Below are 15,895 nucleotides of genomic sequence, written 5' to 3'. Positions count from 1 at the left end.
CTCACTTCCTCTTTTACATATCTGTAGAAACTCTTAATTTTGCTTATTATTTGCTGGTTTATTTGTACTCCATTGTTCTCCCTCCTTTATAACTAATCTAATCATCCTTTGCTCTTTCCTAAACAGTTCCCAATCTTCACAGCATTGTATGCCTCGTCTTTCAATTTAATACCATCTTTAACTTTGTTGGTTAGTGACAGATTCTCATAGAATGTTTCTTTCTATCTCTAATGTGTTTTCTCAGATTTATGAAATACCTCTTTTATCCCTTAATCTATTATTCCAGTCCACTTTAGCCAACTCTGTCCTTATGCCATTGTAATTCCCCCTTAAGCTTAGTGCACTACTGATTTCGGCCCAAGTTTCTCACCCTCAAACTCATTTCAAATCCTACCATTCTCTGATGACTCTTTCCTATAGCAATTTTTTAATATGAGATTAATTAATCCTGCCTCATTACATAGTACCAGATCTAAAGTAATCTGTTCTAACAAAAAAGATTTGTTTCCAGTTGAATCTTTCTGTAAAAGTTTTTTTTCCCAGTTCCTTTCATCCATCCTTGGGGAGCAATATTCTTTTACAGGACCAGCCATAGATTAGTGTTACAATAAATGAATGCAACGGACCCTATTCATTCAGCTCTATTGCTGTGATAGCAGAATGCTGAGTTGTAGATTACAGAATGTTAAATAACTTGCATTGTAACAGTCTGGCTTCTTTGACTGCCTTTTTCCCTGTGGTTTTAAAACTTCAAAGTCTGACACCTATTTTCAAGGCTAAGGTTTTCAAACTTAATTTTATTTTATTTCTTTTAATGATAGTGCTGCTGTGGTTAGATGGGGGAAACTGCTTTAAGTGCCAGGGCTCGTCTCCTGGGCAGAGTGTACTAGCTACATGTCTTTACAATGCATGATTTTGTGTTGCAGAGTTACCCTGGGACCAGCCTGCTGAGAGTTGCCAGGAGTACTGTGATTGGAATGAAAAGAAACTATACCTGACACCGTGGAAAAAGATCGAACCTGTCCCTTTGAGTAAGGAAATGCTTTGGAATCTGTCCTTTGGCTAGTCCTACGTTGAGAATAGTGGAGTGATTTGGTGCTATATTAGGTGTTGGCCTTTGTAGTGGTCACACTCCTGGCTTTACGTCAATAGGCTGTGGGGTCACCGTCCTATTGCTGAAACTCGACTACAAACTCTGCTGTGATTTTTTTTTTTATTTATCCCTGAGTGGGTACTGCTCTGTCAGCAGTAGTGTTTTTTTGTCTAATTGAAAGGTAAAGCTCAGGGGTCTATTCTGGTTCCTATTTACCAGTAACTTAATTGTTTTATCTTAGTCATTTCTTCACAAGATTGAGAGTCTGATTTATGGGATGTCCGTAATTGAACTATGTGGTGTGTTTGGCATTTCAGAATTGTGGTTAACAGACATCACAAAGTAGCTAGAGTTGAGTACAGATAACTGACCAACACAAAGTACATGGAACAATATCGGGAATTAAATTAGAAAATACTAGAAAATCTTAGCAAGACTGGCAGCATCTGTGGAAAGAGAAACAGTTAACATTTCAGGTCTGGGATATGAAATGTTATGAAATATCCCAGATATGAAATGTTAATTGTTACTCTTTTCAAAGATGCTATCTGACCTGAGTTTTTTTCTAGCATTTTCTGTTTTTATTTCAGGTTTCCAGTTTCTGCCTTTTTTGTTTGCTTTTTCATTTATTGTGGAACCGTATCAGGCTTTGGTTTAATGGGAGCAAAGCGTTACAAGTCTGCTGAATGATGGGCTCAGCTAACTTGTGCAGTGTTTTGATAGCTTTTCCCCTCTAAGTTGGATGCTACATGTTGCGTATGGTTGTTTGTGCACAGGTAGCTTCTGTTGCTCAAAATTCTTGTCCAGGTGACTTGTGAGCAGAGAGAGTGAGCTAGGAAGTTCAGAGGCAATGGGCACTGCAGATGGCCAGACCTTGTCCTTATCTGGTGCCCGTGTGTTTACCTAAGAGTGTGCTCGTTGACAGTAGAGTGCAGCAGCTTTTATTTCTCTTGCTTACACTCATCCCATTACCAAACCTGATAATGCTGACCCAATTCGTGACCATCTGAATGAGATTAGTCCACTCAACCAGGATCGGAATGGAGATCTTGAACTGTGTAATTTTCCCATTTGAATCTTTGTAGCTCATCACAATCCACTTTTTTTAATATTAAAACAAAGTGCTGATGCTGGATGGGCTGACTTTCCAAAGTACATGGTAGTCTATGAATAGCTTTTGAAGTTTTATCATTCTTTTTCTAGGCAAGCCTAAAACCCAAATTACAAGTTACAATATGATAATAAATAAGTTGATCTGTTTGTTTGGGGACATTAGGGAAACTTTCCTGCTTTTAGCAGGTACCAAGGGACACTTTGCACTGCATTATACTAGCAAAATAGGCCTTCTGTTTATCACTTCATCAGCAGGAGAGCATTCCTGATGACGCAGCACTCCCTCACAGTCATGCACTGGAATGTCAGCCCACATTTTTGCGCTGGAGTCACCAGAGTGAATGTTGAATACGTGACCTCTTGACTTCTCAGCAAGAATGCTATACTGACTTGTGACTTTGACCTGAAGTTGAAACTTTGGTTTATGGTTAGTACATGTTTTTTCAATAATTGACTGCAGAATATCCTTGCTAATTTTGAAGTACTGGCAGTAGTTATTTATTATAATCCTCAACCAAAATAAAGATGGGACATCTGTCAAATTCAAAGCAAAACTTTCAATTTCACTAATCCTTTGTGGCAGGCTTAGATTTTCTATTGAGAAGATTTGCATTCTTCTCCTCAGACTTTGTACTGGATAGCTGCCATTCACGAAAGTCTGTCCACATTCTAATACTGTGGTTCAAGCTAGCAGGATGACATGTATATTATTTGTATTGGTTTATTATTGTCACTTGTACCGAGGTACAGTGAAAAACTTGTCTTGCATACTGTTCATTCAGATCAATTCATTACACAGTGCATGGTTCTTATGACAGCCCCTCTTCCAAGAGAGGGGGATGTTTGAGGATTTTTTCCTTGCTCTTCTGTTCTGCCTGCTCCATTGCTCTCTGCAAGCGGTGAGGATGTGGAGATGGCTGTATGGTATTAGCAGTGATCTTCCAAAATTCCTCCAGTTGAAAGGCAGAAAGTATATCGGTGTTTAAGAAATGAAATAGTGAAGGGAATTGTAGCCTGATATCTGTGGTTGGCAAAATGCCAAAATACATTAAGAAAACCATGGTATCTGGGCATTGTATCATACCATGGCAAATGGAGGCCTGAGTTAGTGTGGGTCCAGAGTGCGGGCTGGGTGTGCGGCCCAGGGTCTGGAGTTTGGGTCGAGTGTGCAGCTGGAGCTGGAATAAAGTATACTGGGAGGTCAGACATGGGTAGATTTACATAAAAGATGAATCTGAAGCTTAGAAGTTGTCTTATCTTTCAAGGGGTTGACTGCTATATGTAATTGCAGCCTTAGTGTCATTGGCCATAGCCTTGGTGGTATCTGCAGTTTTTGTCATGCGACAGATGTTCATGCTCCTGTCCTTTGAATAATGAGGACTAAGTGTATAATGATGTTAAGGATGATGCAACCAAGGCAGGTAAGTGGTGTTGATATTTGATATAAATAAATGGCAGGATAGATGTGATGGGTTGCATGGTCATAGAGTCATGGAGAGAAACAGGCCCTTCAGCCCACTGAGTCTGTGCCAACCATGAATCCATTTACACTAATCCTACATTAATCCCATTTTTTAAATTCTTCCCACATTTTCATTGATTCCGCCCTTTCTACCACTCACCCACACACTAGTGGCAATTTATGGCGGGCAATTAACATACCAACCACCACATCTTTGGGATGTAGGAGGAAACCGGAGCACCCGGTGGAAACCCACACAGTCACAGGAAGAATGTGCAAGCTCCACACAGACAGCACCTGAGGTCAGGGTTGAACCCGGGTCACTGGAGCTGTGAGACAGCAGCTTTACTAGTTGCAGCACGGTGCTGCTCCCTGATGCAGCACGGTGCTGCTCCCTTGGGTGTTTGCCTTTTTTCCCAGTTGATACAACGGGGGCATGCAAACATTCTGTTGGCAAGTTAATTTCTAATGTTTTAAGGTTATAATCTATAGTGCCCTGCTTCAGGTGGAGAGGGGCAGGTTGGAAACCTTTATGCTTTCTGTTGTTAGTTTAATTCTTTTGGGTTAAGATTTTCTACAGTATGACTGTTTCTGGTTTGCACAGGTTTGCTGAACAACATCCTAATGGAAGGTCCAAAGCACAGAGCCACTATTTCAGATATTAAGAAGGACAGGTGGTTCATTAGCCAGTTTAAAAGAGGTGAGTTAATTTGATACTTCCTACCCACCTTTTTGGGAATCATAAAATTGTTAGGGCACTGAAGGAGGATATTCAGCCCATCAGGCCTAGTACTGCAATGTTGATCCTATTTTTCCACTCTTTTCCCTGGAGCCCTACAAGTTCTTCTTCCTTAAGTCCAGTTGAATTAATTTTTTTGAACGCTGATTTAAGTGAGGAAAATATCTTTGCATTTCCTTTTGTAACAGTTGGATTATTTTTTGCCTAAAATGTTAAATTTGTGCCGCCTGGACCTTGAATCATTTTCTAATGGGAACAGCTTCCTTCTATCCTACTTCATCTAGTCATGAGTACGGAACCTGTATCAAATCTTGTTCAATTTTCTTTGCTACAAAGAGAACAATTCTGCAGTCTGACCTCAATGCTGAACTCTCTTAGCAAAGAACCACTAGTAAATATTAATTGCATCCTCTTAGGACATCATATCCTTTCTGGTGATCACAGCTGGATTTAGTATTGTGCTTGTGGCTAACCGGAGGTTTATGCAGATTTCATATAATTGCAGGCCCATTATATTTCTGTAGTTTGTAGGTTGAGCATCTTGGTAGAGAGCTTGTAATTTGTTTGGAAAATGGAATGGATTTTTGGGAGGGATGTAGCACACTGGTGTTTCCATTATCTGGGGAGAGAATAACTGGTTTATTTTGGCATAGAATTGTGTTAATTATCAAGAAGTCAGTGGTATGCTCAGCAAATGAGTTTGGGTTGTGTTCTTGATACACTCTTGAGGGAGGGGATGGGGGATTAGTGAGGCATTTTTGGAATGTTATTTGATAATCAGTTACTATTAAGAAGTACAGTGTCTGATGCTTATTCCATAAGGGCATTCAGCCCACCAAATTCACTCCTCTAATGCTCTGCTATCCTGTGAGAACGGTTACTTCCTATTTGAACACTAATTCTTGAGAGAGAGGCATTGATGGTAAAGCCACTATTGCTCACCTCAGTTATTCTTGAATGAGTGGCCAGGCCATTTAAGAGTCATCCATGTTGCTGTGGGTCTGGCGACACATGTAGGCCAGACTGGGTAAGCAAAGATGTCTTTCCTGGATTTCCTGAACAAAATCAGAGAACCAGATGAGTTTGTGGTTATCATTAGTGATACTATCTTTTTATTTCAGATTTATTTAATTAACTGAATGTGAATTCCCAGCTGCTGGGATAATATTTGAACTTGTATATCCGGATTAGTAGTCCAGTTACTGCTATGTACTTTACCCCATCTTTACCATCTTAATCCAACTGCTCCAAACATTTGGTTCTTGTTCATTTTTTTTAAAGAACAATCTCCCATTATCAGTTCCTGACAGTTTCTCACTAATTTACATGTTTATATTCTTATTTGTCGTAGTGTTCTGGTTATACCATACCTCTTGTTATTTACAAGTTTACGTACCTGATAAGGACCTCTTAACCATTTGCATTCCAGACGAAAGGGAAGCTTGTCTGTTGTAGCTTTCCCCACTCGTAGGGACTGTAATGAACAGTAATCCCAATGCTTGTGTTTTCATGGCGGACTAAATAAGAATACACAGAAGCAACAAGTCTTTGGAATAGTTGCATTAAGATAGGATGAGGAGCATAGTGGTTACGTAAATGGACTAATAATTCAGAAATACGAGTTCGTATCCTATTGGTGCAGCTGGGGAATTTAAGTTTAGTTAATTATACAAAAGTAAAAAGCAACTGTTTCGTGGCAGAATTGATTGAAACTAAACTGGTACTTTGAATGGATTCTCACTATTTGTTGCCTTTTCCTGTTGGGTCTAGTCAGCAAAACTGGAAAGTAAAGCCTAGTTGAGGATGAACCATGATCAGGAATCTAGGAGCGAAGTAATTTTCTCTGCAGTTATGCTACAAACTTCTTGCATGGTCCTCAGTTTCATTTCTTTTATATTCAGGTGTGAAGAGAACTCGATTGTCCTCTGGTTGCCCTAATGATTCTCAGGGACCTTTCTCTAAACATATTCATTCTAACGTGGACCTGTCCCCCGTTAGTGATGTGCCCTGGAGGTGAGTGAATATGAGAAAGCATAGTTTTTACTGTTATCACATTTAGACAGATATTCCTTTCAGGGAAGTTTTTTTTTAAATGGGTTGTATGGATATATTCAGGTCACAGTCCTGTGAGCGAAAGGTTAGCAATGTACAACAATATTCTTGGTTACTGTGGTTACAGTATTCTCCATCTACATTGTAGAAAGCAGAGTCCAAATTTACAGTCTGTTTGTATTCTCAACTCCCAGCAATTTTTCCCTGGCCAAAATATTTTAACAGAAAATGCCTCCTACTGTACTTAAATTCTAGACTATATTTTCCCTTGTATTTTTAATGTAGGGAGGATCAAGCTAGAATCTCGATCTCCCAGCCCGAGCCTCGGATCGCCCTGTCGTTATGGGATTCCAATCATTCCAGTATTGATAATCTAGTACAAGGTATCAGCTTCTCCCAGCCTACTTGTACAGATCACATGCTTGTTGGCAGCCAATTACAGAGTACTCCTGGATCATCACAGGTAAATTTATTCTTTACTGTTACCAACTTTATTTAATAAGATGCCTTTAAAAGGAATTCAAATTGTCAAAACTGCCAAAGTGGTGTTTAAACACAGGATTACTAATCCAATAAGATAACTACTACCTTGCCTCTTGGATTGGGAGAGGCAACTAATCAATGAGAATTGATGCCAGACCAGAATGAATGGGTAATTTGGGGTGGAATCCAAGAAATAGGAAGGGGAATCATGGATATGTACTAGTAAATGGATGAATTGGTAGAGGACAACAGTAAATAAGGAAGTATGAGGAAACTAAAGCAGAAAAACTTCCCCAATTATTTGTATTCTGCAGGTGGTGGTGCTTATGCCTCTATATACCTTCAGCTCTTGTCCTTCTAGGGCTGCTGAATATTTCCAACACCTAATTCGCTCAATTACTAATGCTCATCCTGAAATTACTTGTGCCATCCATTCATCATGTTTACTCGCGATTTGTTCTAATTCCATATCTTGGTGCTATCCCAAAATCTCCCCATTTACTGGTGTCTATTCTCAATGTTCGTTAACTATTGCCCTATGCTATTTTCCCCTTTCTTTCACCGCTACCTTACCCAATCTCCACATTCATCATTACACCACTTGTTGTTACACCACTGTTTAGAAAGTTTTCCAACTAAATCAATAATTGCCTTCAACTCATTCAGAAACTCTTCTGGAATATCATATGTCTTCTGGAATACCATATAAATGATTTTGCAATATTACTATATTAGCAAGCTGTGCCTGCAGCACATTAATGTTATCACACATTTAGTACGTGAATTCCAAACCCTTGAATTGTTCTCCCTTGTTCCCTGCACAATCCCTCTCTTCTGAACTATTCTTTGTGTTGTTTTTCTTTTACGTGTTCTGCACCTTGCTTCTCCTCACTAATGTTTCACCCGTGTGCCTATCCTCCATGATCCTGATTAACATTCCTTCAAGTATGTTGGTCCCAGCTCTACTGAGGTGCAACTCAATCAGCTTGATCATATCCATCCTACCAAAAAAAAATGGTCCCAGTACCCCAGGAGTAGAAGGTCCTCCCTACTGCACTATTTCTCTAGCCCCTTGTTTCTCTGTTTTATTCTACTATGTTGATATTCATCTTAATCAGAGCATTGGCAGTGCCAACAATTGGTCTTTGTGCTCAGTTTCTCATTCAATCCTCCAACAATCCTTGTTGGAAAAATGTTTGTTAGGGCAGCTGTATGAGCCGGATCGGTACTCAATGAACTAGAAAGATAGGGACTTCAAGAAAATTTGGAGAGTAAAGAAGCTGAGATTATGGTCAGTATGGAATCATGAGGAAAAAGGAAATGCAGATGTTCAAAATTATGAGCAGATTGGATAGAATAGATAAGGGAGAATGCGTTCCCACTGGGCAGGAAGATCATTAACAAGACATGACAGATTTAAGATAATTGATAAGAGGGGTATTGTAGACTGCTTACATGGGTGGCTGTTAGTTCTCTTACTGTTAATGTTCTTGGCTGTATTGCAGGAAGTACAGTTGACCCATCCAAAATAGATTTCACCTGTAAAGAGAGGCCCATTTATGGGGGGAAAGATCAAAAATTAGTTGCATATTTACTGATAATTTGTTGCAGACTTTCTGTTATCTTTTGGGATGTAAATTCTAACATTTAAACTCTTCAGAATGTAAAGCACTGCAGGTGCAAAACTCTTATAGTGTATCTTGAAAATGTATTTTGAATTATACAGGGATTGATATTAAGCATCTGAAATAGATTTTTCTCCAGTACAAAGCACTGTCCTGGTTGTTCTCGACAAGTATGTGCTCTGTAACATTTCTTCTAATTTGGGCTCGGCTTCATATAATAGGCGATCCTCACAGCAAAGCAGGGGCCTATGTGTGTTTTGGAGAGGTTGTATTTCATTGTGCTCGTTGTATTCACGATCAGCTCAGTAGTGTTTCTCTCACTGGCCCTATATTTCAGGTGTGATTTGAACATACCTTGATGCGCATTAAGATCTTGAGCTGGGTTCCTTATTTTAGATGTTTGTCAGTGTTTCGTGCTAACCACATAAAACTAAACTTGCAGAATCCTTGGCAACGATTAGTGAAACGAATGACTCGCTTCTTCACGAAGTTGAATGCTGAACAATCTTACCTGAGCCTGAAGGAGGTCTGTGAGAAATTAGGCTACACCTGGAAGAAAAACTGCAACAACCAGGTAGGCTGGCTAACATCTCAGTGGTTAACATGGTAAGAAGGGGGCTAAAATTGTCTGCACTTCACTGACTTCAGTGTTTCTGGAGCAGTGGTTATACTTCTGTAGAAATGGGAGAATTTGTGAGCTCAGGCTGCTCATGAAGAAATGGGAAGACTTTTTCAAATTGTCTCCAAATTGGGATTAAAAGAAAAACAAACATCTGGGTACTGTGAGACAATGATATGATTAATGTGGAGCCCTGAATGTTAAAGGATAAATGTTGGTTTCCTAGGTGACCATATCGACAGTGGACAGACGGAACAACAAGCTGATATTCAAAGTGAATCTGATTGAGATGAACGAGAGAATCCTAGTGGACTTTAGATTGTCCAAGGTAAAACAAAATCACTGTTTTAATTTACAGATTTCTTCTCCAGGGATGTGCAGATTTGGGTGACTTGTCAAATATCACTAAGTATTTTCTTTTTTCCCCTTGGCCTTAAGCCATTTCACTGACTGTTACGTTGAAGAGATTGCTACATTTATTTCTAATATTTCTTTGTTGCCTAGAACAGTTTATGACCTTTTATTCTGAAAGCTTGCTCATATTAAATCCACGATTCTTTACTTATCTTTCTATGCGATTCGAAAGTAAGTAAAAACATTAATTTCTAGAGTCTTAGTAAATCTAAATTTGCTAATATTTGGGTTCACCTTTGCTGTTAATTCTTTTTTCACTTTATAGTATTTTAGTCTGACTAAATTAGTTGAGCAAGAATTTGGCAATGTTAAAGTTTAAGCCCTTTTTAAAATTATGTTTGACACTGGGGAAAAGAAATGATAAAATGAGAATATTGCAGATTCTAAATTTTAAAGTTGTTGAATGTCTAATTTATTCCTCCTTTAACCACTTGTTTCTACTACCAAGATCACTGGAATACATTGTTCTTGCTGAAGGCAATCAAGTCTTCCTGGAGTTTGAACAGGCATCTCTGGCAAAGTGTTAAATTATGTACAAACAATAACACTTGATGCCAGGTTTTAAAGGCCACTGTGACGTTATCCCTGTGTGCAGGCACTTCTCATTGGTATCTGGAGGGACATTGAAGCACCCAACGTCAGTTGCCATTGAAACCATCCTCTCAACTTTGGAATGACTGCACATGTGTGAACTTTGAGCATGTGCAGCTTTCTCATTGTTAGGTTCATTCTGAGTCTAAAACACAGCAATGTAAATAATATTTGGGATCAGTCGATACCAATATAATTACTGAAAATGACTGGCAAAGGAGCAGTGGTAGCCCTAGTGACTTTGGATATTTGTTTGACAGAATTTGATGTCTGCTTTGTAAACTAGACGATGTAAACTTTTGAACTCTGAATTGGCCTAGCTCCATGTACAGATTTATGTCTGAGATTTAGACCCAGTTAAGAGCCTCAGACTCGAGGGCCAATTGGCTTTGTATCTAAAACCACTGTGCGCCTGAACCACCTGCCCCCCCATAGCATTGAGAATTTCAGTTAAAAACATTTATCTTTATGCTCACCCTCCCCCTGTAGAAATGTTTTTTTATCACGTTTACTGAATGATTGTCTTTGAAGAGTGGAATTTGGACCTTAATATTGCATATTTTCTAAATTTCTTTTCCTTGTTTATATTTGTGTATAAGGCAACATTTATAACTTAACCCTAACCAGAATTACACTGAACAAAAACACTATCTTGGTATAAGATGGAACCAGAATTGAAAAGTGTCCACCAATAGGAACTCTCACCTTTTGTAGTGATCCCTGTTGCAGATTATCATTTCGACCAGCTCTCCTCTCGCCCCAACCCCGACACTGCTCTCGTGTTTAATTGTGTCTTTTTGCCTCACTGCAGTCTTGGCTAATATTTTAAATCCCTCCTGCATCTATCCTACAAGTGCAAACTGCCTGTGTTAATATGGTATGAGGAACCATGAGTGAAGCTCGTTTCCTTTTAAGTAAGGGTCCTGGGAAGTGTGCAGGACTTGACAAAACAAAAAGATATTGACCTTTATGTTGAACCTTCCAAAACCTAAGTACTTTGTAGCAAGTAAGACCAGCTGCAGCTGTTTCTTCAACTAAGCTTCTATTACAAACTGGAAAGAAGTCTGAGACTTAAGTAAACCTTACTGTATCTCCAGCTTTAAAGACCTTTGCTACTGAAGTGGCTAAATAGTCGGTTACAACCAACACTGAATCAATATGGTGTGGTTTTCTATGTAATAAAGGAGAAACTTTCATTTTAAGGCATATCTCACTAGCTTTGGATGTGGCTTATAGTACCTTTTGCAGTAGTGTTGTGTGTTTCTTTGGGGAATGTGACAGCTAATTTGGGTGTCTCAATGTCAAAAAATGTAAATGATCACAATCACCAGAACAGTGCTGCTCTCTTGGGTAAAGCAAGTGATGTAGATTAGGATCCTGAAGGGGCCTATGTTTCCTGTATAAAATTAAACTCATCTGCACTGATAAGTTGCTAGTCTTGTACATGAAGCCTTAATATATATTCAAATACTTTGAAGTTTATTCAGAGGTCTAACTCTGCTTTTATTTCTTGTAGGGTGATGGTCTTGAATTCAAAAGACACTTTGTGACTATAAAGCACAAGTTAAGTGACATCATCTACACTCAGAAGATCCTGACGCCTGTAACCTGATTTTATTTTTTGTGCATTGTATCTCTGCTGGAATGAGGCTGCTAATAGTATTCTGTGGCTGGGTTACGTCCTTTGACTCAGCTTGAAGACACTAAGGCTGTGAGATTGTTCATGATTGAGTGTTAAGAGTTAACCCCGACCATAATTAAAGGAGAGACTTCAAGTAATAGGTAATCAGCTAAAACAGCAAAACTTAAACCTGTGTAAATTTACCCGGGTCAGTCAAATCCAGTGCTTCTCTCCAACCCCATTCTGAGTGGCTGAGTCACTGTTTGAATCCCTGCCAAGTGGCTTTATTCAGATCCTCTTTTTTTAGCAAAGTTGGGAAGCATTGCTAAATGTCATAGTCTCCAGTTAGTGTAAATACTGAATGAAGTTTATCTGGTCACCAGACTCAAGGAATTTCACAACCAAAATCAAGCTGGTGGAAAAATGGGATTATCATTCACCACAGGGTGAGAACAGTGGGCCATAAAGTATTTATTGTGGCAGCTCCTCTAACTCGTGGGTCAGCTTGCTTCTACAATTTTCTAGAAATACCAGGATTTTTACAAGTAGTAAAGAAAATAATGCCTGTCCTGTCTGAGGTTTGTCTTGTACAGAAGTGTTAGAGATATTGAGCCCAGACCAAGACCTGAAAGTTGAGAGGCTGGGGGCTACAGTTTAAGCACCAGTATAATACTTGAAGACAAATGCTCCAGACACACTTCTGAGCATTTATTAGAAATGCAGAAACCAGTGAAGGTTTTGAGCTGTTGGAAATTTGAGAATTACCAGTTAAACATTCTGGGAGTAATTCTGCATTTGGGATTACAGACTGCTGTAATTGCTGATTTCTGTATTACTATAACAATATTTAAATATGACTTTTTTTAAACAGATTGGCAATAGTTATTTCATGTTTTCTCAAATTCTGTAGAAGAATCACTTGTGGACCTCCCACCTCTATCACTGGAATGCTTATCTGTACTAATCAATATATCTGGTGATAAAGGTGTAAGATTTTATGTACTCCACAGTCCATGGCCAGTGACCCGATTTCATGTCATAGATTTACAGAACTTGCTAACTGTAACTGAGATTTCCCAATGAAACGTCTTAATTTTGTTTTTGAGGGGGAAAAAGTCCAGCTTGTGGGGATGATTAATTCATCCTGTGGACTGTCTGCTGTGAGTGTGCTGTTGTAACGTTCCTGGTGGTAGATATTTGTTCATTAACAAATTTTGTGCTTTCAGGAATAAGTCAAACTCATGGGGACAGAAAGAATGGACTAGTCATCAGGATTAGATGTTAACACAAGCAGTATTTTGCCTAAATTTGATCTCTCCCTATCCCAGCTAAATTTTTATGACTGAATTGTGTTCAGCCTTGTATGATGAGGGAAGTCTGCAGTATATCTCCCCTGGAGCAGCTCATTACACTTGTGCTCTTTGAACTTGATTGCCTGCTTATCACAAGATTATCTTAGCTCTGCATTGAAGAAAGTAGAATCTACTAGTGGCTAGAATCAGTTACAGTTATTGTACCACTGGTAACCACAAAACTATAGGCACTGCAGCAAGGAGGTTTGATTGGAGCCAAATGTCTTGGTAAAGAACCTGAACTAGTTTCAATTAGTGGAGCTGGTCACTTAATACCTCACAACCATAAAAGATCAATTATTTCCTGAAAACAATATTAAACAAAACATTGGTTCCAGTCAGTTGGACTCCAATTTCATTTATGTTGGCTATTTGGAAAAGGGGTGAAAATGCAGCTGAGGCTTTTGAGGATTAAAATTTTGATTCTAAGAAACACACTGTTGCAGAGTAACTTTTGAACTTCATTACTGTGATTTTTTTTCCCCTAATACAACGCTGGCTTGATGACTTTTGACAAAAAGTACTGTGCAAATAATTAAGCAAATATTTAAATAAACTGCTGTTTTTTCTGGGGTTTGTTCTGGGTGTGTAAACTTCAAACTTGGTTAGATTTTGTAAAGTTTGCAATAGCTTGGTTATTGAGTCTTATGAAAGGCATTTTATAGAAAAGATTAAACTTCAAGGTTTAGTGGTGATTGCTACTTACAACAATCTGCTGTTCACCATCTCAACCACTTCACCCCTATATCCTCCAGACTGATAAATAAATGTCAAGCACGAGAAATACTTTAGCCTATGAACTCAATTAGATTGACCCTCCTTTAATTCATCTGACCACTTTGTATTGTAAATTAGGATCCCTGTTCCTTTCCTGTATTGTCCTCTTTTGTTCTCGTTACCCTGACTCTCTCATTAAATGACGACGCTTTCCCTTTCCAATGCTTTTTTAAAAATTTTATCCATGGAAGTTCAGTCTGAATGCTTTATTTTGCTGCTGTTTACTGAGGTTGGGTAGTTTCCCAAAAAAAGAGATTCTGGAAGAGGTTCTAATAGAGCTTTTTAAAATGTAAGAATATTTTGAAATAAAAAGTGTTTTGTATGTGTATGATGTTGACTTTCTATTACCACAGGGTAGAATTGAACAGGGATTCGGTCCCAAGATGCTCAATGGATTCAATAAAAAGTGTCAAACTTGACTTTTTCCAGCCTCCCCCCCCCCCCCCCCCCCATTTTATGTGTGTAGTGTTAGCTGACATGAAATTTTAGGACATCAATATTTTTCTCTTGCCACAGTTCACAAATGTAATAGCCCATGTGTGAAATAAGAATTGCAATGTAACTACCAAGTTGCCACAGTTTCACAGTAAAGCAAAGATGATGCCTGAAAAAAGCTGTTCGTGTTGGCTGGTAGAAAGTAGTAAGCTGGAATCTTTGTTCATCAGAGGGATGACACTTCTGTTGGTACTCTCAGTATTGTATTTCATTGCAGCATCAGCTTATTTTAGTGCCCAAGTTCTGGAGTGGATCTTGAATTTATAGCTTAACCAAGACTGAGCCCAGTTGGCACCTATATGATATTGGTGCTGAGGTGTTTGCTGAGTGTAACTGTGTAAAAAGTAAAGTGACTTCTATCAAAATATTTGTGGAGAGAAAAGCACATGTGGAATTCTGTTTCCAGATGATAAAACTGTTGAAACTGCTCGCTCTGGGATTGTTGGTTTAGTAGTCTGGGTACAGACCATTAGCCTTTCTCCTGGATCTAAATTCACCTCCAAGCTAGAGACAGAAGGGACTGCATATGCTGGAATCTGGAGCAAAAAAAAGAACTGCTGGAGGAAGTCAGCTGGTCCGACAGAACCTACAGGGAAAAATGGACTGTCAACGTTTTGGGTTGAGGCCCTTCATCTGGACTGAAGGATGGAGGGGGAGGAGTTGTGCAAGAGCTGGCAAGCTATAGGTGGAGCCAGGTGAGGAGAGGCAATGGGAAGGGTGGAGATGATGACAGGCTGGGAGGTGATAAGTGAGGGCAACAAAGGGCTGCAGATTATGAAACCTGATAGGAAAGGAAAGTGGAGCATGGAACCAAATTAGGGAAGTGGGGGGATGGGGTGGAGAGGGGATAGAGAACTCAGTGGGAGGAGTGTGTGGGCGATGGGCAGATCGAATGGATGGGGTTTAGAAAGAAGGATGTGTTAGGACCTGGGTGGATTTGAAGGAGAGAAAGGAATGGGGGCAGATTAACTGAAAATTGGGAATTCAATGTTCATATCCTTGGGTTGTGGACTGGCCAGGTGGAATATGAAGCGCTGCTGTTCTAGTTTGTGTTTGGCTTCACCTTGGCAATGGAGGAGGCCAAGGACAGGTCAGTGTGAGAAGATGAGGGAAATTAAAAGACCGAGGTAGAGTTCTGCTTTGATTTTTTTGTCTTTATCCCAGGCCATTTTATGTATATAATGAGTGCTTTTTTTACTTGGGAGGATAGGCATTTTAAAGATCAATAACCACTAGTATCTATCATAAATTGTTGCCTTGGAGAGAGAAGCAAGTAAATGAAAAAGCTGCCAGAATAGTGATATGTTTTTCAGAAACTATTCTCTCTAGACCAAAACGTATAAAGTCTTGCCAAGTATTGTTTTTTTTCATTGGAGCAAAAATTATTTTTGAAGAAATTTAGCAAACTCCAAGGACAATAACAATGGCCCTTTAACATTCATCACTTGTTCTATTCCAT

General features: G+C 39.1%; 1 protein-coding gene across 1 annotated transcript in view; it reads left to right on the top strand.

Moving 5' to 3' along the window:
* chek1 (checkpoint kinase 1) overlaps positions 1–14,227 on the top strand; it is a 28,307-nt gene extending 14,080 nt beyond the window's left edge. The window contains 7 exon segments of the mRNA XM_052039857.1: positions 927–1,031; positions 4,273–4,368; positions 6,309–6,420; positions 6,745–6,922; positions 9,010–9,141; positions 9,413–9,514; positions 11,708–14,227. Of these exon segments, the coding sequence (XP_051895817.1) occupies positions 927–1,031; positions 4,273–4,368; positions 6,309–6,420; positions 6,745–6,922; positions 9,010–9,141; positions 9,413–9,514; positions 11,708–11,803 (821 nt within the window). The 3' untranslated portion in view covers positions 11,804–14,227.
* The last annotated feature ends 1,668 nt before the right edge of the window (positions 14,228–15,895 follow it).

This window comes from Pristis pectinata, chromosome 27 (assembly GCF_009764475.1).
Source record: "Pristis pectinata isolate sPriPec2 chromosome 27, sPriPec2.1.pri, whole genome shotgun sequence".
Taxonomy (NCBI): Eukaryota; Metazoa; Chordata; class Chondrichthyes; order Rhinopristiformes; family Pristidae; genus Pristis; species Pristis pectinata.
This window is presented reverse-complemented; position numbering and strand designations above follow the sequence as displayed.